Genomic DNA, 24,896 nt, shown 5'->3' with positions numbered 1-24,896 from the left:
GGCGGGATAGACGTGAGTGGGGGATGGTGAGGAGGTGGGCGGCAGAGGAGCGGAGCGTGCGGGGTGAGCAGTAGGAAGAGAGAAGGGAGGAGAGGTAGGAGGGGGCGGGGGGATGGAGCGCCTCGAAGCGCAGAGTGAGAAGTTCACTTCTCTGGGCCTCAGTGACCTCATCTGGAAAATGGGGATGAAGCCCATGAGCCTCACGTGGGACAACCCCATGACCCCGTCTCTCCCCCAGCGCTTAGAACGGTGCTTTGCACATCGTAGGCGCTTAACAAATACCAACATTATTAGAGAAAGCGCTCAGGAAATACGATTGAATGAATGAATGACTGACTGAATGAATGAGGTCGACAGGCGCGGCCAACAACAAGACTCCCGCCCCCGGCCGGGCCCGGGGGGAGGGGGGGAGGGGGGCTTGTGGCCCTTTAAGAGGGCGAGGGCGGGGTCCCGCGGCGGAGCCGGCGTGTCGATTGGTCGGCCTTTCGGGGGAGGGCGGGACTCCCGAGGGCCTTGGCGCGGCCCGAAGAAGAAAGGCCCGAGGGCGGGTGGGCGGCGCTAATCGGCGGCGGGGTCCGCCCCTCTGGAGGCCACGTGACGCGACGCTCGGGCCTCCCGGCGCGGGGGGACGCTGGTGGCCAAGATGGCGGCGGAGCTGGTGGAAGCCAAAGTGAGTGAGCGCGAGGCGGTGGGGCCGCGCCGGGCCTCCTCAAGGGGAAGGAGGGAAAGGAGGGCGGCGGTCGGGCCGGCCGGGGCCGGCCGGGGCCCGCCGGCCGCCGGCACTAGCCTCCCGGCTGCGGCGGGGCCCGGGACGCCCCCGCCCCCTTGCCGGGGACCTCCCCTTCCCGGCTCGAGCCGGCCGCCTTCCTTCCGACCCCACCCCACGGGGGCCCCGCCACGGCCCTCCCTCTGCCCCTCTCCCCGCCGTCGGCCGCTCCCCCTCCCCCCGGCCGGGTCCCGCTGGTCGACGTCGCCCCCTCCCCCCTCCCCGGTCCCTCGAGGATCGCACCCCCCCCCCCCCCCCCCGCTCTGCCTGAGGAGGCGGCGGGTGCGGGGGAGGAGACTTGGGCCCGTTGCCCTCCCTACCGGCCAGGGGAATATCTTGCGAGGGCTCGTTGTGGGGGATTGGCTGCGAGCCGATCTCTTTCGAGTCTCGAGTAAATCGAGGGGGGATCGAGCGCGCCCCCTTTCCCTCCTTTTCGGGCCCAGAGCGGGAGGGGAGGAGTGACGAATGAAAGCTCCCGCCCGGGAGACTTGGGAGCAGATCTGCAGTGGGGCCGCCCCGGGGCAAAGCGGTGGGGGGGGGGCAGTAGCATCTCGCCACCGGCCGACCCGGTGCCCGTCTGGTTGGCGGATCAACCTGCAGCTTAAAAAACGGGGTGGGGGAGGGGGGGGCGGTCGTGTTGAACGAATCTGAACTGTGGCCAGGGAAATCGCCGGGATCCCGTTCCTTAGATTTGTTTATAAACACCGTCGAGCTCAGTGTAAGGCAGAGCAGCATCAAGTGACTTGGGCTCGGGGTTCTCCCCCTCCCCTCCTCCTCTCCAATTAATTCTCCCATCGGGCGCTACAGATGCCCGGGTACGGTCGATCGTTTTGAAAAGTATAAAGTTCGTTTTGGTATTTTTTATTTTTTTTCCTGTCCGCGATGCCCACGAGAGAGGGGTGCCCCGCACGACGAGCGTGCCGAAGGCCCCAAACAATTAGGATGGGGATTAGCGCGGGTAAATGGGAAGGCCCGTCTTCCACAGGCCTTCCCGGTCATGTGGCCGAACCTTTTAGAAGAATTACGGGTCCGTAGATTTACCGACTACTTCGTCCTCGTCGTCGTCATGGGTAACGATTGCCTACTGCGTTGGAAACGCGCAGTTAGAAGTAGCAGTACAGGGTGCCTCCCCTCGAGAAACTTAAAATCCAATCTAAAATTGTAAGCACGGCGGGAACAATTGGATGCACGTTTTTTTTCTTTTAATGGCCATTGAAATGGTTAGATGCAGGTGCTGAGGCTAGCAGATGGGAGGAGCCGACCGGGAGGTGGCGATTAATCACGGCGGGCCTCTCGGAGGAGGCGGCCTTTTAGAAGGCCTTGGAGGGTGGGGAGGAATATGGCCTGGTGGATTTGAAAGGGGAAGGAGGTCCATGCGTCGGCAGTGGGTTGGAGACAGGAGAGTCGAGGGTGAGGCACACTTAGCCCAGATCCTTTCTCCGGCCCCCGAAAACTAGAAATGTTGGTGGCATGAGGGCACTGTCTTCTCTGCAGCCTGTGGGTACCCAAAGTCCTGACCCGTCTGTATAATCTGATGCAGAAATGTGCCGAAGGCACCTCTGCGCTTGTAAACTCCATTCGGGAGATGGAAATTGTAAAAGGGTCTTGAGGTTTAGCCTGCTTTATGTAAACATGCTTAGCTCTGGTAACAGCCTGAAATGAGAAAAGTCAGTAATGTTTAATTTTAAGCTTGTTTGCTTTCTTCACTTTGCTCAACAGGTTGCCCTTAACACCCCCCCACCCCCATGTTTCCTCCTCCCTCCCCTCCTCCCTCCCTTCATTTACAGTGCGGTACTGGAATATTGTAAATAGTGGGTGTGTCTGTTAAATCCTAGCCTTCCTTATTTTCTTGGGTTCTTACTGTCAACATCTGATGGTTCATTTTTCACAGTAAGCACTCAATAAGTATCATTGATTTTTTTTTCCTCTAAAGTCTCAGAAAGGGGGAAAAAATACATGACTAGAATTTAAACATTAAACGTGGGCACCCCTAAATAGTCATTGCTGGTTTCAGTTATCCTGAAAATGCAATGTATTAAAAAACTATATGCGTCATTTTGTGGTCGTTCAGTTCCTAGCCTGTGTCACTACTATTTGTGGGTTGGATTACTTTTTAGAAGGCAGTCGGTAGCGCATCGTATTCTGGGCCAGTAATTCTCAGTATTTCTGATTTCTGAGGCCGTTACAGCAGCCACTCACACGTCCCCCCCCCCCCGCGGCATTTTAAGTCGCTCGATCGTTTTGAATAGAAGGTATCTAGTCAAAACTGTAATACTTGAAAGGGGAGACTTGCAATGAACATTTTCTTTTGATTGCATAGACAATTTGGACCAGAATCTTGGTAGTCGCAGAGAGGGGAAGTGATGATTTAGAGGGGTAGGGTAGCTGATCTATTTAGAAGAATAGGTATGGCTGGCAATGATTTTTTTTTCCCTTTATTATTCCAAAGTCACGGCTAGCAGCGCTACTGCGAAAGCTTTGGGGGGTTTGGGAGGTATCGACTTTTTAGGAAACTTTAACTTATTTTGCGATTGTTCTCATATAGAACATGGTGATGAGTTTTAGAGTCTCGGATCTCCAGATGCTCCTAGGTTTTGTCGGCCGAAGTAAGAGCGGACTTAAACATGAACTTGTCACCAGAGCCTTGCAACTGGTTCAGTTTGACTGTAGCCCCGAAGTTTTCAAGAAGATCAAGGAACTCTATGAGACACGCTACGTTAAGAAGAGCACCGAGCACCCGGTGCAGCCCCACCGGCCTATGGATGCCCTCTCCCTCCATTCGTCCTTTGACCGGGGGAGTGCTGTTGCTAGGACTTCGATTTCGGCTCCCAACATTGACTATCCCGTGCTCTATGGGAAATATCTTAACGGACTGAGTCGGTTACCTTCCAAAATCGGCAAGCCGGAAGTGCGGCTCGTGAAACTGCCCTTCTTCAATGTCTTGGACGAGTTGCTGAAGCCAACGGAATTAGGTGAGCCATCTTCTTCCAGGCCGACGGTGGGCCTCGGGTAGTAGCTGGGGTGGGGGGCGGGGGCGGGGGCTGACGGGATTCCTGTTGTTGAATTAAGGAATGGGAGGGAAAGGAGAGGCGGCAGCTGTACAAAGAATTTGAGTTTTTAAGAAGTGGTGGGGCTCTATTTAGGCTATTTCTCTCCTTCTTTCAAGTTTTTTGTTTTCAGGTTACTGTTTGGTCCCTAGTCCTCCTGGATTGAGAACAGTGGGTAGCTTTGAGAAGCTCTTGCTCTACACTACTGAAATGCCTTTTGATGTCCAAAAACAATGCTGCTGTATCTTGCGCCCGCCCCATAAGGGCATTGGGTTAAATCAGGGCATCGACCCTCCGAAGCAGCGTGGCCCAGTGGAAAGGGCACGGGCCTGGGAGTCAGAGGACCTGGGTTCTAATCCCGGCTCGGCCAACTGCTTGCTTTGTGACCTTGGGCAAGTCACTTCACTTCTCTGCACCTCGGTTCTCCTGTTCTCCTTCCTACTTAGACTGTGAGCCCCATGCAGGACAGGGACTGTGTCCAACCTAATGACTTGTATCTACCCCAGCGCTTAGAACAGTGTTTGACACATAGTAAGCGCTTAATAAACGCTATTTAAAAAATATATATATATAGGTCCTGCTTCTTCTGTCACTAGTCTTATAATCCCTGTCCTCCGGGTAAATCCACTGACCTTAAGACCTAAGGCTTCCTTTCACCAATTCACAGTTAACCAATCAGAGAGCAACCGTAAAGGTGAAACCTGCTTCTCTAAGCATTTCTGTTGTGTCCCTCTCCCCCACCCCCAACCCCACCCCTACCCCTTAGAGCTCAGAGTTTGCGCTTTCTCTGTGCTGGCAATGAGCTGCTGAGCCATGGTATGTATTAGAGGGGTACAGTTGTGCCATAATGCGTGTTTTCCTTGCACGTTTTGGATAGAATGCTGTTGAGGAATTAGGGACCGTTCTCCCGACAACATGTGCCTGTCTGGATAGAGTGCCAGGAGGTGTTGGAAGAAACAGTTGCGGCCATGCAGGCGGCGCTGGTCGAGGCGTAAGTATTCTACAACCCGATTTCTCCTTAACGCGAGGGTCTGCGAGACTGCAACCCCCGCGTTAAAGAAGAAGGATCCCTTGGGGGCTCCCGAGTCCTCATCCTGGCCCGCTTGGGGGAGCGTTTCTAAACTAGAACCCGGAGTTCGTTGACCTGGGGTTCAGAGCCCACTTGGTGGGCCCCCGTCGAGGAGGTAAACCATGAACATGTCGAGGAGGGGAAAGGATACCGGTAAGCAGTTGGTTGAGAGCAGGTGATAACAGCGATTAAATGGAAAGGGCGGACCAACCGTCATAGTAGTTGGTCACGTTGGGGATGCTGCTTTTGAGTGAAGGCAGTAGATAGCAGTTACTTGTGGTTAATGTACTGTAGTTGCCTCCTTTAGGTGGAGAACTGGAGACTCCAGTTCTACATGGCGTTTCCTCTTGTGGACATTGTGTGGTTTGGTAAAAGCTGACTTGGAGTGGATTGGGTAAACTGAATCGTACCGGTTTAATATGCAATCATAAGTTTTAGGAAACAGAAGAGCCCTCGGTGAACCCCTTCTCTTCGGTTAAACATCTCACTTTTCAGAGGTCTCCCTGTGTTTGTTTCCATCCGCTCCCGTGTGACGGGATTCTGACTTGGGGGGTGTCTCTGCTATTCAGGGACTTGAGTTCCGAGCTCCTTTTTGAATTAGCTATACTTCATGTGCCCCCAGTTGGGCTTCCTGCATCTGCAGTTAGCCCAAACTTTAAAGCTCTCTTACGCTGAACTAGTAAAATATTGGTAGTCTGATAGTGCCATGTGGAAAATTGGAGGTGTTGCGGTCTGTGGACCCCCTGCTGCCCCAAACTTGCGGTCGTTCCCTCCCCCCTCCACCCACCCCCGTCCCCAATTCATCCATGACCCAGGCACTGCTCTTCCTCTCCATCATTGGAACCTGGCTCTCCCCAGACCACACTGTCTTCCCTGCTGCTCTCCCCAGAGGGGTGCCTCGTCTTCCCCCACTTCCCAACACTCACTGGGAAAGGGGGAGGAATCGGCCTGCTTCTCGCTCCCCAGTGCCACTTTCCTACCACCCCTCTCCCTCCTTCCCTCTCTCCTCCATTGAAGCCCAGGTCACCCATCTCTACCTTCCACTACGGTTACTGGTCGCCGTCATCTACTGCCCCTCGATTTTTCTCTCGCATTTTGCTCCTTTTCTCCTATTCCTTCTCTCTTTGTCCCTACACCAATCCTCGGTATCCACGCGGATGTGCCCGACAACCTTTCCTCTGCCTGCTTCCTCTCTCCTCAACTCCACTGACCTCCTGTTCCACCCCATCTCACTCACTTGCTGACTTGGGCACAGCCTTGAGCTCATTAGCTTCAGTCACTGCACAATCTCGAACCTCACCAACTCTGAAATCCCAGTCTCTGACCATAAACCCTTCACCTGGCTTCGACCTCTCCCCCCGCCCCTCCCCACGCTGTAAAACTATCCTGTCTTGACACAGCGACCACCAATCTCTCCCCCCACCCCCATTTCAGTTATCCCAAGTTATCGTGCTCCACGTTGATCTCTCAACATGCAAATCCACATCCTCCACTCCCTGTCCTTCTGTAAATCTCATGCCACCAACTTGCAGCCCTGGCCCACCTCCACAGTACACTTCCTCCACTCTTCTACCCGGGAGAGCTGTTGGGGGAATTAATAGTATTTATTGAGTGCTTACTGTGCAGAGCACTGTACTGCGTTTGGGAGAGTACAGTGTAACGGATTTGGTAGACATGTTCTCTGCCCCCAAGGAGCTTACAGTCTTGAGGAGGAGACAGACATGAAAACAGATTATGGATCTGTACCTAAGTGCTGAGGGACTAAGGGTGGGGTGAATAAAAGTGCAAGGGCAACACAGAAGGGAGAAGGGAGTAGGGGAAATGACAGCTTGGTTGGGAAAGACCTCTTTGGAGGAGATGTGCTTTTAGTAAGGCTTTGGAGGCGGGGAGAGTGATCGTCTGTCAGATATGAAGTGGGAGGGAGTTCCAGGCTAGAGGCAGGAGGTGGGCGAGGGTTCAGCTGCGAGATCGAAAAGATCGGGTTACAGCGAGTAGGTTGGTGTTAGAGGAGTGAAGTGTGCAGGCTGGGTCGTGGTGGGCAAGGGAGGTTAGGGGGGCAAGGTGATTGAGTGCTTTAAAAGCCAGTGCGTAAGACTGATTGACGTGGAGGTAGATGGGCAACCACTGGAGGTTCTTGAGGAGTGGGGAAATGTGAACTGAACTCTTTTTTTAGAAAAATGGCCCAGGCAGCAGAGAGTAGTATGGACTGGAGTAGGGAGAGATGGGAGGCTGATGCAGTAGTCGAGGTGGGGTAAGGATGAGTGCTTGGGTCGACACGGCAGCTGTTTGGATGGAGAGGAAAGGGTGGATTTTAGCAATGTTGGGGAGGTAGAACTGACAAGGTTTGATGTCGAGGTGGAAATCTAGATGTTGGGCCGACCTCGTCCATCTGAAACTCATCCTCCCCTGCTAATAACTCTCTACCCAGCAGCGATACTTCATCCTCCTTAAAGCCCCGTCCCTCCCACTTCCCCTCACCTTGACCATGATGACCGTGCCATCTAGTTAGTGGACAAAATTGAAACCATCAGGTGTGAAGTCCCCCAGATTTCCCTGCACCTCTCCAGTCCCACCCTTCTCTTGTCCCCCCTCATCCTCCCCAGCCAGCTCTCAAGAGGTCTCCTGCCTCCTTTCAAAACCTGCTCCCTCTTGCTGTGCGTTCAAGCCCATCCCATTGCGCCTTATTAAAACTCTCGCGTTCTCCCTTCTTTCCTTGACAGCCATCTTCAACTGCTCATTCTCCGGTGGCTTCTTCCCTTCTGGTTTCAAACATGCCCACCTACCCCCTGATCAAAGAAAACCCTCCCTTGACCACACCGCCCTTTCCGGCTGTTGCCTCATCTCCCTCCTACCATTCCTGTCTCAAACTCCTTGAATGATGTGTTCCCTGCCTCCAGATCTCTCCTTGACCTCCTGTAATCTGGCATCCTCCCCCTCCACTCCACTGAAACTGCCTTCTCCAAGGTCGCCAATGACCTCCTTCCTTCCAGATCCAACAGACTCTCTTCCATCCTAATCCTCCTCTTCCACCTCTCAGCTGCCTTCGACACTGTGGACCACCCCCTGCTCCTGGAAACACTTTCTCACCTTGGATTCACTGACACAGTCCTTTCCTGTCCTTTTACCTCTCCTCTGCTCCTCAGTCTCCATAGCCGACTTCTCCTTTGCCTCTCATCCTCTAATTGTTTAGGGGGAGGGGGCTGTCTCTGAAGGCTCAGTTCTGGGTCCCCTTCTAGTTTCCATTTACATCCACTCCCTTGGAAAACTCATTCACTCCCACCATTTCAACTGTGGATGACTCCCAAATCTATCATAAACTCCCATTTCCTTCAGGAGGCCTTCCTCAATTAAGCCCTCCTTTCCCTGGCTCCCTCTCCCTTCCGCGTCGTCTTTACAGTTGGACCCGTGACCGTTGGGCATTTGATCTTTTCCCTACCCTCAGCCCCATGGCACTTAAGTGCATATCTATAAATGAGGTATCATAAATTATTTATACTGTCCGTCCCCCAGACTGTTGTGTTGTACCCTCCTAAGCGCTTATTACAGTGGTCTGCACATGGTAAGTGCCCAGTAAATACCATCAATTGACTGATCTTTCCAGCCCTCCACACCTCCCTCCTCTGTAATCCTGCCTTTGCTCCTGCCTTCAGGACATCTGTAGTTGGATGCCCCACCGACACCTCAAATGTAACCTGTACGAAATAAAACACATCTTCCCAATCAGACCCTCTCCTCCCCCCCCCCCCTTCAAATTTCTCATTACTGTTAACACCACCATCCTCCGTGTTTCACATGCCCACAGTCTTGGCATCATCATCCTTGACTCATCTCTCTCATTCAGCCCGGGTATTCAGGCTGTCACCAAATCCCATCAGTTCTGTCTTCACAACATTCTAGAATCTTCCTCCTCTTCTCCATCCAAATGGCTGCCTTCCTGGTCCAAGCACTTTCATATCCTGCCTCAACTATGGCATCAGCTTCTTTGCTGACCTCCCTGCCTCTAGCCTCTCCAGTCCACTCTGCTGCCTGGCTTATTTTTCTAAAATTCATTCTACACACATCTCCCCTCTCCTCAAGGCCCCCCCCCCCCCCAAGTCGTTGCCCATCCAGCTCTGCATCAAACAGAAACTCCTCATCATTGGCTTTAAGGAACTCAGTCATTTTGTATTTACCCCGGGGCTTAGTACCATGCTTGACGCAGACTCATTGCTTAACAAAAGCCATTATTTTGGTGTTATCATTATTCATAGTCCTACTGAAATGATCTCTCTTCCAGGAAGCCTTCCATGACTAATCCCTCATCGTCCCACCCTCTTCTTCCTCCCTCTGAGTTGCCATTGGACTTGCTTTAAGTCACCCAGCAGGCAAGTGGCAGGGCCGGGATGGACGAGACCCGCGAAGGTAGAGCTTAATCGGGGAAAGCCTCATGGAGGAGGTGGATTTTCAGGAAGGCTTTGAAGATGAGGAGAGCTGGAGTCTGACAGAAGAGGGAGGGAGTGCCCACTTGGATCTATGACCTTTGGGCGTTTGATATTTGCCCTACCCCGCCCCCACGGCACTTATACGCCTCTGTCTTTGTAGTCCTGTTGCTTCATTCATTCAGTAGTATTTATTGAGCGCTTACTATGTGTAGAGCACTGTACTAAGCGCTTGGAATGTACAAATCGGTAACAGAGACAGTCCCTGCCCTTTGACGGGCTTACAGTCTTGCCCCCCGCCCCCCCCCCACTTTATTTTGCTGTCCCTCTCCCCAGCTAGATCGCAAACTCCCTGAGGGCAGAGATCGTTCGTTATCTACCTACTCTGTTGTGTCCTACATTCCCAAGTGCTTAGAACAGTGCCCTGCATAGAAGAAGTGCTAAATAAATACCGCTGATTAAGGCTGTGTCAACACAAGGGAGAAGTAATGGGCAAGTCATCCAAGTGAGTTTGGTAGAAGATTCGGCTTCTACACATCTTTCTCTACACATCTTTTCTCTACACATCTTTGCAAAGGGTGTTCTGATCCAGCATTTGACCAACAGGTCAAAGAAGATTAGAGATAAGATCAGAGATAAGAGAAGCAGCCTAGTGGAAAGAGCACAGGCCTGGAAGTCAGAGGACTCGGGTTCTAAGCCCGACTCTGCCACTCGTCTGCTCTGTGACCTTGGGCGAGTCGCTTCATTTCTCTGTGCCACAGTGCTTTGTCTGTAAAATGGAGATTAAGACTGTGAGCCCTATTCAGTCATTCGGTCCTATTTATTGAGTGCTTACTGTGTGCAGAGCACTGTACTAAGCGCTCAAAGTACAGTTCAGCAACAGAGACAGTCCCTGCCCATAACGTGCTCGCAGTCTGGAAGGGACATAGACTGTGTCATGTCTACCCTAGCATTTAGTACAGTGCCTGGCATATAGCAAGCGCTTAACAAGTACTCTTTTAGGGAAAAGAAAGATGAGATCCTGGAATTTTCCCCCACAGTGCATCACTCCCAGGGGAGTATTAGTCACTGGATCCCTGGGAATGTTTGTTTCCTTTTGTAAATTCTGAATTGCTGTACTGACTCAGAAAGAACAAAGGAGGTTAAACCACCCCCAAAATCCGAATCGGTGTCTGGATGGTATTGGGTATTTCTGATTTGCTAATGCAGTCCCCATTTGGGGCACGTAGCTAGCAGTATTAGGTGAGCGATCGTAACAACTCATTTCGACACATGTAGGACCTAGCCTTCTGTTTAAGAGCCCTGGCTTGTGGGGTTGTGGTTTGGAAAAGCTAGTACCTTTGGAATACAGAGGATCAAATCCCAGTTTTCAAAATAGCAGAGCTGGTTAGCCAAGATCTGAACCGGGAACAACAATACAACACAATTATTTTGTCATACCGTATGCTCAAATGTTGATGCAACACCAAGGCAAACACTTCAATGTTGGCATTGCACCGTAGTTATTTCCGAATGGCAAAATCACCACGTTCAGAATAGACTTTGCCCTCTACTTTTTTTCCCTCTATCGTGTTGCCTGCTGGGAGGGATCTAACGATAAAGCTTGCGCCCGAAGAATGACGTTTGTGTGAGGTGTGTTGGTTCCCCGAGGAGTGGCGGTCTCCAGCTCCCTGATGGAAGAATACGATAACAGATGGGAACTACAACTGGTTATTATTGAATGAAATGAAAAACCGGAATAGAAGGAAAAAATAGCCATTCTACCCAGTAATAATGATGGTGATATTTGTTATAGCGTTTATTATATGCCAGGAACTGTATTAAGCATTGGGGTAGATACAGGTTCATCAGGTCCCACTTGGGGCTCACAGTCTAAGTAGAAGGGAGAACAGGGATTGAATCCCCATTTGCAGATGAGGGAATTGATACACAAAGAAGTCAAATGACTTGCTCTGGGTCACTCAGGCAAGTGGCAGGGCCGGGATGGATGAGACCTAGGTCGGTAGAGCTTAATCGGGGAAAGCCTCATGGAGGAGGTGGATTTTCAGGAAGGCTTTGAAGATGAGGAGGGCTGTAGGCTGACAGATTAGAAGCGGGAGGAGGTTCCAGGCGGGAGGAAGGGCGTGAGCCAGGAGTCAAGGACGGGGAGACACGAGAACGAGAGACGGCGAGAGGGTTAGCTTGAGAGAAACGAAAAGTGCAAACTGCGGGGTAGTGGGAGAAAAGCTGATCGAATGCCCTGACATCAGTGGCCGGGAGTTTTTGCTTGCAGAAAGAAATGGGTAACCATCGGGGGCTTTTGAGGAGCGAAGAGACGTATGCCAGATGCTGTTTTAGGGAAACAGATCGAAGAAGGGACCGACGGAAGACCGGCAGATGAGTTGGGGAGCTGTTGCAGTAGCGTAGTTGGGCTGTGGACCGTTTGGATGGCCAGGAAGAGATGGATCCAGGAAATGTGGAGGACAAACGGGCAGAATTTAACACCAGACCAGATGTGCTAATTGAATGACAGCGAGGAGCTGAGGAGAAAAATGAAGCTTCCGGGCTTCTGGAACGGGGAGGATGATGCCGTCGATGAGGATGGGAAAGTTAGAAAGAGGAGCGGGTTTGGAAGGGAAGGCGAGGAGTTTGGTTTTTAGACATATCGAGTATGAGGTGCCCGTGGAAAATTTGTGTGGCAACATCCTGGAGGTAAGAAGAATGTGAGGGATGTTTGAGCTCGCTGGGTAGACGTGGGAGTCATTTTCCATATAGTATTCTCCCAAGCGCTTAGTACAGAGCGCCACACACAATAAGCCCTCAGTAAATACAGTTGAAATGGTGTGAGCCAGTTAGCTCACCGAGCAGTCAGTGGTATCGATTGAGCCCTTGCTATGTGCAGAGCACTGTATAGAGCATTTGGGAGAGGACAACTCAATAGCGATGGTAGACACCCCTCAAGGAGCTTACAGTTCAGTGGTGGAGAGACAAACGTTAAGAAATTACAGATGACGGAAACAGCAGAGGCTAAGGATAGGTGCGGAAGCGCTGTGGGGCTGGAGTGAGCAGCAGAGCGCTTAAGGAGTACAGGCGCAGGTAGGCAACGCGGAAAGTAGGGTGAGTAGCGTGGGGAAACGAGGGTTTAGTCAGGGAAGGCCTCTTGGAGGAGATGTGATTTCAGCAGGGCTTTGAAGCTGGGGAGAGTGGCGGCCTGTCAGACGAGCAGGGGAGCGGGAGTAAAGCGAGACGAGCAGGAGATCGAGAATGCCTTGCGGATCCCCCGTAGTTAGGAAGGGAGAGGCAAAAGAAGAGCCTGTGAAAGAGATGGAGAGGCAGCAGCGTGAAAGGTCGGACGAAAACCGAGAGGTCAGTAAAACCAAGGGAGGATTGCATTTCCAAGAGAAGGGTGGCCGAGAGGGTGAGAGGGGTCAGGCTAGAATAGAGCTCATTAGATTAGGTCATTGGTGACCTGGAGAGTGTAGTCTCAGTGGAACGGAGGGAGTGGAAACCAGATTGCGGTGGATTAAGAAGTGAGTTGGAGGGGAAGAAAGGGAATGATCGTAGATGACTCATTCAAGGAGTTTGGACAGGAATGGGGGAATGGGGCAGGGAGATGGGATGAAAGCTGGAAAGAGATAGAAAAGATATAGCCTCCATCTTCTGGACCTAGACATTGTATACCACTGACCCATCTCTCTTCCTCCTCGCGTTCATTCAGTCGTATTTAGTGAGCACTTACTGTGTGCAGGGCACCGTACCGAGTGCTCGGAAAATACAATGCAGCAATAGAGAGAGACTGTCTTACAGTCTAGAGGCGGGGAGGCAGACATCAAAACAAGTAAAGAGGCGTCAGTATAAATACACAGAATTATAGATACATATACATAAGTGCAGTGGGGCTGGGGGGAGGGCAAAGGGAGCGAGTCCAGGTGACGCAGAAGGGAGGGGGAGCTGAGATAAAGGGGGTTTAGTCCGGGAAGGCCTCTTGGAGGAGGTGGGCCTTCAGGAGGGCTTTGAAGGAGGGAAGAGTGATTGGCAGATTTGGGGAGGGAAGGCGTTCCAGGCCAGAGGTAGGACCCGGCCCGGGGATCGGCGGCAAGACAGGCGAGATGGAGGCATGGTGAGAAGGTTAGCACCAGAGGAGCGGAGTGTGCGGGCTGGGCTGGAGAAGGAGAGAAGGGAGGTGGGGTAAGAAGGGGCAAGGTGATGGAGAGCTTTGAAGTCAATAGGAGTTTTTTGTTTGATATGGAAGCTGTTAGGCAACCACTGGAGAGGGAATATTCTGGGATTCTCTTATGAGAACTTGGGGTGGGGGTGCCAGGAGATGGAGCCCCACACGGGCCTGAATTGGGTACAGACTAGCTCTGGTCCTGATGTCTAAGAGCCTAATGAGAGCACAAATAAGACCTAGGTCAAGCTAAAGCCAGCAGTCAGACTGGGCTCCTTCCCAGGGTGTCCTTCCTTAAACCCCAGGGGTTTTAGCTAGGAGTTTTAGTCCCAAGGGTCAGATCTGCCATCCCCCCTTTACCTCTCCGCAGCTTAAGCCTCATTTTCCCCTTTTCCCTCTGCTCCTCCACCTCTCCCTTCCCATCCCCACAGCACTGTACTTGTCCGCTCAACTGTATATATTTTCGTTACCCTATTTATTTTGTTAATGAATTGTACATCGCCTTGATTCTATTTAGTTGCCATTGTTTTTACGAGATGTTCTTCCCCTTGACGCTGTTTAGTGCCATTGTTCTTGTCTGTCCATCTCCCCCGATTAGACTGTAAGCCCGTCAAACGGCAGGGACTGTCTCTATCTGTTGCCGACTTGTTCATCCCAAGCGCTTAGTACAGTGCTCTGCACATAGTAAGCGCTCAATAAATACTATTGAATGAATGAATGAATGTGCATCTGTGGAACCACCACATGCGTGATTGGGGCTAGAGGGGCACAGGGGCACCCGAAACCTGCTTATCTTCACTACTTACAGAGCGCCTACTGTGGGCAGGGCACTGAACTAAACGCTTTGCGTCCGTCAATTCTGTTGTGGCATACTCTCCCAAGTGCTAGGACAGTGGTCTGCACACAGTAAGTACTCAATAGATACCATTGATTTGAAAGTAGAATTAACAGATCAACAGCATCAAAGCTGGCTGATGGAGTGGAGCATCCAAAGACAGATGAAAACCTCCCCCGTCCCCCAAATCAGCACAGCCAGACCACCTGAGCACCACGCCAATACCTCACGCAGTGCTGGCCACCCCACGTACCCCAAGCCAGCAGTTGCGCTCCCTTCCTTCCCCTCCCCTAACAACTGAGAGGAGGACAGAGGATTGGCAGGTGCCTCTCCCACTCTTAGGCTTTGCGAGAGGAAAGAATGCCCCCTCCTCCTTCCCACCCCTCATCCGTGACCCTCTCCAGCTGTCCCCACAAAGTCCTCGTTTCCTCTTACACAGCTCGATATCTCTGGCGTTGGTGGAACCCACGCTGCTCCGTGGGCAAACTCCCTTTCATCCTGTTCCTGACTCACTCCTCCTCCGTGCCATCATGGAGACTTGGCGTTCACCTGATGACACTGTTTCCCCCGCCGCGTGTGTGCTTGTGAGCACACTCCCCCCCCCCCTCCATCTTCTCCCGCCGCCCCCCCGGCTCCTGTGGAATGGGGGTGGAAAGCACTGCTCCTCGCCCGCTGTGTCCCATTCGCTTCTGCTGTCTCTTCTTCCTCCGAGCTCCAAACTGTCTTTCTCCGTCACCCTCGACAGCTACCGGTCACTGTTATCTACCACCCTCCTGGTCCCACCTCTGTGTTTCTTCCCGATTTTAACACTTTCCTCGCCTTCCCGTTCACTCCCTTCTCTCGCTAACCCCTGGGGACTTCAGCCTTCACATTGACGATCCCACGGACACCCCCATCCTCCCCGGCCGCCCTCTTCCCCACTCTCCTCCGCCGACCTCTTACCACACGCCCCCTCAGCTACTCAGCAGCATGAACACATACTTGATCTTGTCATCTGCAAATGATGCCTCATCTCTAACCTCACTAACTCTCATTCACCACTCTCACAGTCTTCTGACCTGTCACCTCACCCACACTTCCTGCCCCTCAAATTTGGTCCTCCCTTTCTATCACGGTCTCGGTACTCTGAACCCAGTCCGCTTACCCCAAGGCCATGTAACCTAGTCTAAGCTCCATCCCATCCTTAGTTACAAAAATACATGTCCTCAATTCCGCCCTCTCTACCAGTTTCAACTCCCTTGCCCCCCCCCCCCCCCCCATCCTTCTGTCATTCTCACACGCATCCAGTCAGTCTTATTTGTTGAGCGCTAACTGGGTGCAGAGCATTGTACTAAGCACTTGGGAGAGTATAGTACAACAGAATTGGAAGACACGTTTGCTGCCCCAGTGAGCTTACAGTCTCCAGTCTCCAACCCACAGCAGCCCTGAACCCACAGTTCACTTCTTCCACTCCTGCGCCCGAGTGGCTAAACCCAGATGGCAGAAATCCAGGCTCTGAGCCAACTCTTCTCCCCCCTACACCCTCAAATTCATACTTTCATACTTTCTCAGCTCCGTTTTCTTCTCGACATCACTTCTCTTCCTCCCTCATTGACTCACATATCCACAGCCCCAACCAGCTATTCCAAAACTACCACCTCCCTTTTCTGCTTTTCTGCTTTTTCAACCCCCCCTCAGTACCATTGTACTTCTGTCCAGTCAGTCACTGTGACGTGCCCCGTACCGGCTCCCTTTCCACCTGCCTCATGCTTTCTTGGGTCTTCAACTGTGTTTCTCAAATTACCAGGGTGTCCCATTTCTCTTCCCTAAACTCACCCCATATGCCACATCCCATGCTCTCCTGGTTCTTCTGCCCATCACATTTATCTTGTCAGCTTGCCTGAATCCATTTCAGTGACTTCTCCAATCTTCTCACGGTCCCTCTGGTTCCTTCTCTGTGTCTCCCCTCCCCAGCCACTGCCCTCTTCCTCTGCTGGAACTTAAATGTGACTGGTCTATGGGGCCTTCCACGAATACGTGCCTGGTTTTACCACAGAGATTCCACCTGATGTAATTGAAGAGACTCTAAGCTCCTTGTGGGCAGGGAACCTCTTTCCCAACTCTCTTGTAGTGGACTCTCCAAAGCGTTTAGTACAATGCTCTGCACACAGTAAGCGCTCAATAAATACCATCGATGGGTTGAATTGCAGTCCGTCCTCCCGTGCTCTTTTGCTATAACTGGTAGCGATGTGGCACTCAAACCCACAGCTGAAGCGTGTCCCGAGCTGCCCGCAGTGTTCACAAAAACATTTTTCTTCCCCGAGATGGACCATCCTGGAGCGATGCCCTACCTGATTCCTTCTGCACCTTAGTTTGCCATCCCACTTGCATTCCTCCAACTGTACCCCAAATTTATCCATCCCTTTCCCAGGGTGTGAAAGCACATCATAGCACCTATTCAGCCAGAGTTCTGGGTCTTTGTTTGGGATGGTCTCACTCCTGAATTAGTAATTATAATGATGTTGTTTATTAAGTGCTCACCACATGTCAGGCACTATTCTAAGTGCTGGGGTAGATACAAGTTCATCAGGTCAGACACGGTCCCCGTCCCCCATGAGGCTCACAGTCTAAGTAGGAGGGAGACCAGGTATTTAAATCCCCATTTTACAGATGGGCACTGAGGCACAGAGAAGTGAAGGGACTTGCCTAAAGTCACACAGTAGACAAGTGGCAGAGCTGGGATTAGAATCCGGGTCTTCTGGTCAGGGCCGGGCTCTTTCCACTAGGCCACACTGCTTAGGAGCTGTATAATCTTTTACCCAAGCTGGCTCAGGGGAATGATGTCAGTTTTTCCAGATCTCTTTTCTCCTCTCCTCCTGTCATCACCCCATAAATAACCATGAACCGCCTCGATTTTAAAGTTGGGTCAAACTCCGACTCTGGCATCTGGGTTGGTGGAACCAAGGTGTGGTAGCACTTCCCAGAGGAAGGAGAGTTCCACAGTGTTGAAGGCGGCCAAGGGGTCAGGGACGAGTAGGACAGAGTGGTGCTTATTGGCCATGGCTAGGTGGTGTTCATTGGTGACCTTGGAGACTGCAATCTTGGTGGAAATGAAGAGGGTGGAAAAACGGGATGAGAAGGCAGCCAATACAGACAATCCAGTGGAGGATCTGGAGCAGGGAGACGGGGCAATAGCTAGCAGGGGCAGTGAGATCTAGAGAAGGCTGCTTTTGTTGCTTTTATTTGGATAAAAGGAGATGAGTATGTTGAAGGCGGAGGGAAAAGAGCCACCAGAGAGTGAGCGGGTTGAAGGTAGCGGTCAGGGAGTCGAGAAAGGTGGGCCGATGTGTCTTCTAAGAGGTGAGGGGGATGAAGTCAGAAGCCCGGGGCGTGGGGATAGATATTTGAGATCTCTTTGAGGCAGCTAGGAAGGGGGAGTGGGAGTTGAGGAATTAACGGCAGTCAGTCCAAGCGATGAGGGTACAAGTTAAACGATCAGACACGGTCCCTGTCTAGGGTGGGGCTCACAAGTGGGAGAGAAGGGACTTAGAGATGTTCGTGTATTATGGTGTCAGTTTTGCCCGTAAAATAATCTGTGAGGTTAGAAGTGGGGCCAGTGGGTGCTTTAGGAGGGAGTTAAAGGTCTGGAGTATGTGGGTATGGGAGTCAGAGAGAGGAAAAGTAGTGTTCTTGAGGAGAAGAGAGGCTGAATTGTAGCAAGCCAGGGTGAATTTGAAGTGGAAAAGTCAGGCTGGATTTGGGATTTCTGCCAACATTGCTCAGCTGCATGAGAGCAGGAAACGGACTGTGGGGGAGATCCAGAGCTGGAGGCTGGTGGTGCGAGAGTAATGGAGGAAGATCGGGGGTGGGGAGGTGGGGGTTGAATATGTTGGAAGGGCAGTATTGAGGACCTGGACTTCAGCTTCAAGAGAGAGGAGGGAACGCGAGGCAAGGTGGTCCAGGTGGGGCAAGGTAGTTGGAGGCTCTAGTTTGGAGGTCTGTGGAGGCAGAGGGCAGATAGAGGGAGTGAGGAGATATGGGTGAGGTGGCAGGGTTAGGAGGGTATGGTTGAAGAGCGAGGAGTGGCACGGTGTCTGGTGTATGCCCAAGTTGGCGTGAGGGTGATGCGGGATGGAGTGAAAGGTCAGTTGAGAAGAGGGTGAAAGTGGGCAGGGTCAGTAGGACCATCATTGTAGGTGCTGATGCCCTCGAGGAGATGGGAGAGAGAGAAAAGAATCAAAGTCTTAGATCTTCAAAGGCCAAGAGGCCTCAGTCAGGGAGACCAAAGAGGTTACAGCACAGAGAAGCAGTGTGGCCTGGTTGAAAGAGCCCAGGCCTGGGAGTCAGAGAACCTGGGTTCTAATCCCAGCTTCACCAGTTGTCTGCTCTGTCACCCTGGGCAAGTCACTGCACTTCTCTGTGCCTCGGTTACCTCATCTGTACAATGGGGTTTAAAACTGTGAGCCCCATGTTGGATGGGGATTGTACCCAACCTGATTACCTTGTAGCTCCCCCCAGCACTTAGTAGGGTGTGTGGCAGATAGTAAGCACTTATCAGATACCATTTTTTAAAAACTGGGGAAATGACCAAAAAGTGCTGGATTCAAAAAAACGGACAGTGAGGTGACGTTTTGGTGACTGGAGGATATTAAGACGTTGAGAAGGAGCCAAGATTCTAGATTTGGGCTATGAGCAAGATGGGGCTGCAAGCCACCACAGGTTCAGCAGAGCTGGGCGAGGGAGAATTATGGAAGAGAAGCGCTTGGCCGTGTTTAAGTCCAAGTGGTAACGAGAAGTTGAGAGAGACTTGACCTCATAGCTGCCTTTGATATCATGGACCACTCCCTCCTTCTGGAAACATTTAACTCTTGGTTTCATTAACAAAGATTTTCCTGGTTTTTCTCCTACCTCTTAATCACTTTTGCTGGCTCCTCTTATGCCCCTCCCCCCTTAATTTAAGGTGTCCCTCAAGCCTCTGTTCCGGGTCCCTTATTCGCCTCATATTTTCTACTTAGAGAACACATCCGCTCCCACAGTTTTAGCTATCACCTCTTGCTAGCCCCGCCTTTTCCCCCTCCCCCCGCATTTTCACTTATCTGCAGGACATCTCCCCGTGGATGGCTGTCTTGCCAGGACCTCCAGCTCACGATGTCCCCAAATTGAACTCCCCGTCTGTCCTCCAAGCCCTCCCTTCCACCTAACTTTCTCAACATGGCTGACAACACCATCCTCCCCAACTGTGGAGCCCACAACCGTAGCATTATCCATAACTCCTCCCTCTTCCAACTCCCACATTCAGTCTCTTGCTAAATCCTGTCAATTTTTATTTTCTCCCCTCTCTACAACATTTCCTCCATCTGCCCCTTCTCCATCCAAATGGCCACCAGCCCGGTCTAGATACTCGACATATCCTGGCTTGACTACTGATCTGCCCGTTTCCCGACTCCCTTCTCCAGTCTATGCTTCGCTCTGCTCCCCGGATCATCTTTCTAAAACGTCCTTCTGCACATATCTCCTCACTCCTCAGAAACCTCCGACGATTACCCATTTGGCTCCTCATCACACAGTGCTCTGCACACAGTAAGCGCTTAAAAAATACGACTGAATGAATGTATCAAACCGAAACTCCTTACCATTAGCCTTAAGGAACTCGGTCAGCTCTCTTCTTTTTACCTGGCCTCACTCACAATTGGATTGATTCAGAGACATATCCTAATGAACTGTGGAGTTCCAAGTTGGAATGTTATTCAGTTTAGAGAGGAAATTCCTACTTAGTAAATCGGGTCAGACAGAAGCATTTTGGTGTGAGAGATGGGGATGCTCTTCTGGACGGTACAAGCGTAATCTGTAATCTGAGTATTTTGCCTAGGAGCAAGGTGGTAGGCGCGGCCAGCCAGTGAGGGACAGGAGGCTTATTTTAGCTGGTTAAAGGGTCAGGTTGTGGGTTGGGGGGCCACAGAGGAGAGCCTTGGGTTGGACCATTATCCTCATTGGTATTTGAGTGCTTTCTATCTGCAGAGCTCTGTACTGGGAGAGGACAGTGTAACAGAGTTGGCAGACACATTCCCTGCCCACAAGGAGTTTACAGTCTAGAGGGGAGACAGAAGTCAACATCAATAAATTTGTAATATATAAAGTATAGCTATGTTACAGTAATATAAAAAGACTAGAGGAGACCTTCAGATTTGTATCTAGAGGTCCTAGAGGAGAGAAACCTGAGGTTATGGGAGATTACGATAGAGTCTAATATGTGTTTCTGTATTTGACTGATGAGATATATGAGACTGGGACCTCCTTGCTGACCTATATATGATATAGAGTAGCACTTCCATCCTTCCTGCACCCAGAGCATTCAGAAGGCAGGGTCTGAATGGCAACTCTTCTCAACCCTTAGTAAGTGTGGCTGAAAGAACGACGACCAGCAACAAATATTTAATCCAAATTACCATCAAGAAGAATGTAAAAAGAAATTCAGTTAGAGGTTCACTCACTGAGACTTTAACCTGTTAAGCGCTTATGTGCCAGGCACTGTACTAAGCTCTGGGGCAGATACAAGCTAATCAGGTCGGACACAGTCCCTGCCCCACATGGGGCTCACAGTCTAAGCTGGTGAGAGAATGATTACAGAGGCTCCGTACCATGTATTCAGACCAGATCCTCCAAGACCATGTGCTTTGGCCTGGAAGAGGGATTCAGTCGTGCACCCCCAAACTAAGTACTTAATAAATAATCATGGGGGTTTTCTTCAATGGTATCTATTAAGCACTTACTGTGTGTCAGGCACTGTACCCAACGCTGGGGTAGATCCAAGATAACCAGGTTGGACACAATCCCCGTCCCACACAGGGCTTAGTCTTAACCCCCATTTTACAGATGAAGTAACTGAGGCATGGAGAAGTTAAGTGACTTGCCCTGGGTCACACGGACGAGCGGCAGAGCCAGGATTGACTCCCGCTTGGCCATGCTGCTGCTTTTGAAGAGCTGTGTGCCCTGTACTAAGAGTTGAGGTAGATACAAAATGATCAGGTTGGGCACAGTCCCTGGCCTATTTTACCACAGGTGTTTAAGTAGAAAGTATTCTCCTGAAAACTATCTAACTTAGGTTTTTGTGACACAGTCCTTTCCTGGTCCCCCCCCCCCCCATATCTCTCTGGCCAATTCTTCTCGTTTTCTTTTGCCTGCTCCTCCTCTGTCTGTGAGGTACGGTGAATAAGTTAGCTTTAGAGGGGCGAAGCGTGCTGGCTGGGTCGTAGTAGGAGAATAGTGAGGTGAGGTAAGAGGGGGCAAGGTGATCGAGGGCTTTAAAGCCGATGGTAAGGAGTTTCTGTTTGATGTGGAGGTAGATGGGCAACCACTGGGGGTTCTTGAGGAGTGGGGAGACATGGACCGAATGGTTTTGGAGAAAAATGTAACAGAGTGAAGTATGGACTGGAGTGGGGGAAGACAGGAGGCAGGGAGGTCAGCATAGAGGCTGATACAGGCAGGGTAGGGTAAGTGCTTGGATTAATGTGGAAGCAGTTTGGATGGAGAGGAAAGGGTGGATTTTAGTGACGTCATGAAGGCCGAACCAACAGGATTTAGTGATTGGATTGAATATATAGGTTGAATGAGAGAGAGGTGTCAAGGATGATGCCATGGTTATTGGCTTGTGAGGCAGGAAGGATGGTGGTGCCATCTATGGTGATGGGAAGGACAGAGTTTGGGTGGGAAGATAAAGAATTCTGTTGTCATCGTGTTAAGTTTGAGGTGACGGCAGGACATCGAAGTAGAGGTGTCCTAGAGATGCGTCTGATCATTTTCTTCCTTTGAATCCATGTACATACCTTTACCCTGTGGACATTTGTGCTTAGCTGGCTGTGATGAGAGAGATGAAGCTGAAACCCAGTTTTTCATCCCTATTTGGTGTGTCCCCACCCAAGTGACTATGGCAAGGGATTCTTGGCTCATCTTGGCCCCCCGTGGCCCCCATTCCATACTTCCTGGCCATCTCAAGCAGATTGGGCGATAGGTGATGGAGATTCCAATGCCACCTCTTCATCTTGGTCTCCAGACACAAGGTTGCAGATTCTGTATCCTTGTAGGAAGGAAAACTGCACCTGCACTAGGTGGTTGTTTTTTTTTTAGTTTTTTTTTTTTTTTTTTTTGCCTTTCATTTTATGGGCACTTCAAGTTTGGATTCCTGTGAAGCATCCATGTCCAGTGGGTGGCTGTGGAGGCCATTGCTCTCTGGGCTGTGGGGGAAAGAGCAACTGATCTTTCAGCCCATATGTTCAATCAACCACTCCTAAATCTTACTGATTTCTTCCTCCACAACATTTCCCAGATTTGCCCTTTCCCCTCCACCAAACAACCATCTCATCCTTGTTCAAGCTGGGCCGCCAGCCTCCCTCCCCAACCACCTCCTTCCCCTTACTCTGTGCTGCTTCCCAGATGAGCACATCTCTCCAGTCCTCCAAAGCCACTAGCGGCTGCCCATCTCTCCGTGCATCAAGCAAAGATCCCTTGCCCCCGGCTTCAAAACTCTCCACCCGTTTTCTCCATCTTGTGCATCGGCTCTCTTCACCTGCCACTCCCAAGTTCACACGCTTCACTCCTCTCAAGCTCGCCTTCCAACTTGACCTCGCTTTCAACTCTTCAGTTTCCGTCCCCTGGCTCGTGCTGCTCCTCGAGCCTGGAGCTTTTACCCGTGGGGCGGACTGGGGTCTCCTCAGCCCTTCTCCCGGCTGATAGAGCTCCCCCCGCCCGGAGCCACCGAAGGAAGCCTCGTGTTGTCCCCTAAAGCCCTCCTGTTTTTCCCTTCTGGGAATGGGGGAGAATCGGGGACCTCCTCAAAACCAACCCCAATCCTCCTCCCCTTCAGGCCGCTATCACCACCTGGTGCTCTGAGGTAAGCACCTCTGGACAGCGAAGGGATCATTTGGGATCCAGCCAGCTGTCCTCCCCCCGCAAGGTCTCAGCTACCTCCGCCTCCCTCAGCTTCCCAGGCAAATGCGTCCCTCTGGCAACCAGGAGCCAGCTGTGCTCCTTACCAAATGCTGCAGACACAGAGGTTAGCGTTCCGACTGGCTCTCAAAGAAAAATAGAAATGATCTTGATGAATAAATCAGGCAACAGAGATAAGACATCTCCGATGCGAACCGCCTATCCATTCCTCTAGCGCAACTCTCTGTCCCTGCCCACCCCCGACCCCTCTGGTTGTCTACCCCTCCCCTCTCCCCCCACCTTGTGAGATTGGTTTTGGGGAAGGTGGGTGTTGTTCTTGAGACTTCTTGCAGTTTGACGTCTGAGTAGGGAAACCCAGTCATCCTGCAGATTTCCTTGAGTAGTGGCTATGCTGGAATGAATACAAAACAATTACCAGGTTCTTGGGAAAATACCCGGAAAAATCCCCTTTTGAGGTGGGAAATTGGAAAGTGCTCTATCCTTACGCCTTTTCCTCTTCGGGTGATCATCTGCATCTTTGGTTGCCCGACGGCTCTATTGTGGAGCTGGTCTGGTATTTTGGAAGGTTTGAGGTTATTCTTGATTGGTTTTTGTTTATAAAGGTGTGTGTTCCCAACCCCCTTTAATCTCCAGTTGTTGACTCATTGTCCCTAGAGCCGGAAATTCATTTGTGGGGAGTCAAATCTCCCGTACCCCGAAGGTTCCGCTAACGAAACGTGGACCGTGATGAGTCATTTGAAGATAAATCTTTCAAACCGTTGCCATGAAAAAGGGCTGGTTATTTCTCATGGTTTATTAGTATGAACCGCTGAGTCCCACGGGTCTTGTCTCTGCCCCCCCCCCCCCCCATTTTAATTTCACTTGAAAGAAATCCAAGGGAAGAAGTTTCTGTGACAAAATAATTTGGTCTCCGTCTTTTTTCTTTGGTTTGAGGAGCTTTTAGTAGAAAAGGGAACTTGCTTGGCGTCCGTTTTGCAGTGTTTCTGGACTATAAATTCTGCTCCTCTTTCTTTTGTCTCAGTCCCACAGAATAATGAGAAGCTTCAGGAGAGTCCATGCATTTTTGCATTGACACCAAGACAAGTGGAGCTGATCAGAAACTCCAGGTACTTTTTGCTCACTTAACAGTTTCCCCTGGTAAAGCTGGATCTCTCTGACTCCTTCCGGGACTCTGACTCTCACTGACTTGGTAACGGTGTTGCCAGCCATCCCTTTCCTGGCGGGCCTCCTAACCGCCGGTGGCTGGTTCTTGCCCCAAACAGTTAGCCTGAAACTGGGTGATGGATCGGCATCTCTCCCCTGTGCCCCTCCCTCGCTCATTGTAGCCGCCCAGCACGATATCATTTGCAGTGGCAAGGCTGCGCAGTGTTCTAGATGCTGGGGTCAGAGAGGGCTCGTCAGTCCAGTGCCTGGGCCAGAGACACGATGAGCCGCAGGCCAGGGTGTCGGTTAGCAGGCCGGCAAGGAGTGGAGGAAAGAAGCCGAGATGCTCAGCCCAGTGGGCTTGGACCCGGGAGCTGACCGCATGCACGTGGATGGTGGCATGTGCCTATTCTGTCCCAACATTTCCAAACAGACCCTAGTCTGTTGCAGCCCTTAAGGATGCCGATTGCATCGGAGTCACACATGTGGCAGTGTGATGGAGGCAGGGTTCCGGGGACGGAAAATCGGCCATTTCAGATGACCCGAAAT

The 24,896-nt window shown here is 51.4% G+C and overlaps 1 protein-coding gene across 1 annotated transcript in view; it reads left to right on the top strand.

The window, feature by feature from the left end:
* The first annotated feature begins 570 nt into the window (after nt 1-570).
* PIAS4 (protein inhibitor of activated STAT 4) overlaps nt 571-24,896 on the top strand; it is a 50,618-nt gene continuing 26,292 nt past the window's right edge. The window contains exons 1-3 of the mRNA XM_029052910.2: nt 571-670; nt 3,312-3,738; nt 24,226-24,310. Coding sequence (XP_028908743.1) covers nt 644-670; nt 3,312-3,738; nt 24,226-24,310 — 539 coding nt within the window. The 5' untranslated portion in view covers nt 571-643. The remainder of the gene's footprint in view (nt 671-3,311; nt 3,739-24,225; nt 24,311-24,896) is intronic.

This window comes from Ornithorhynchus anatinus, chromosome X2 (genome assembly GCF_004115215.2).
Source record: "Ornithorhynchus anatinus isolate Pmale09 chromosome X2, mOrnAna1.pri.v4, whole genome shotgun sequence".
Taxonomy (NCBI): domain Eukaryota; kingdom Metazoa; phylum Chordata; class Mammalia; order Monotremata; family Ornithorhynchidae; genus Ornithorhynchus; species Ornithorhynchus anatinus.
This window is presented reverse-complemented; position numbering and strand designations above follow the sequence as displayed.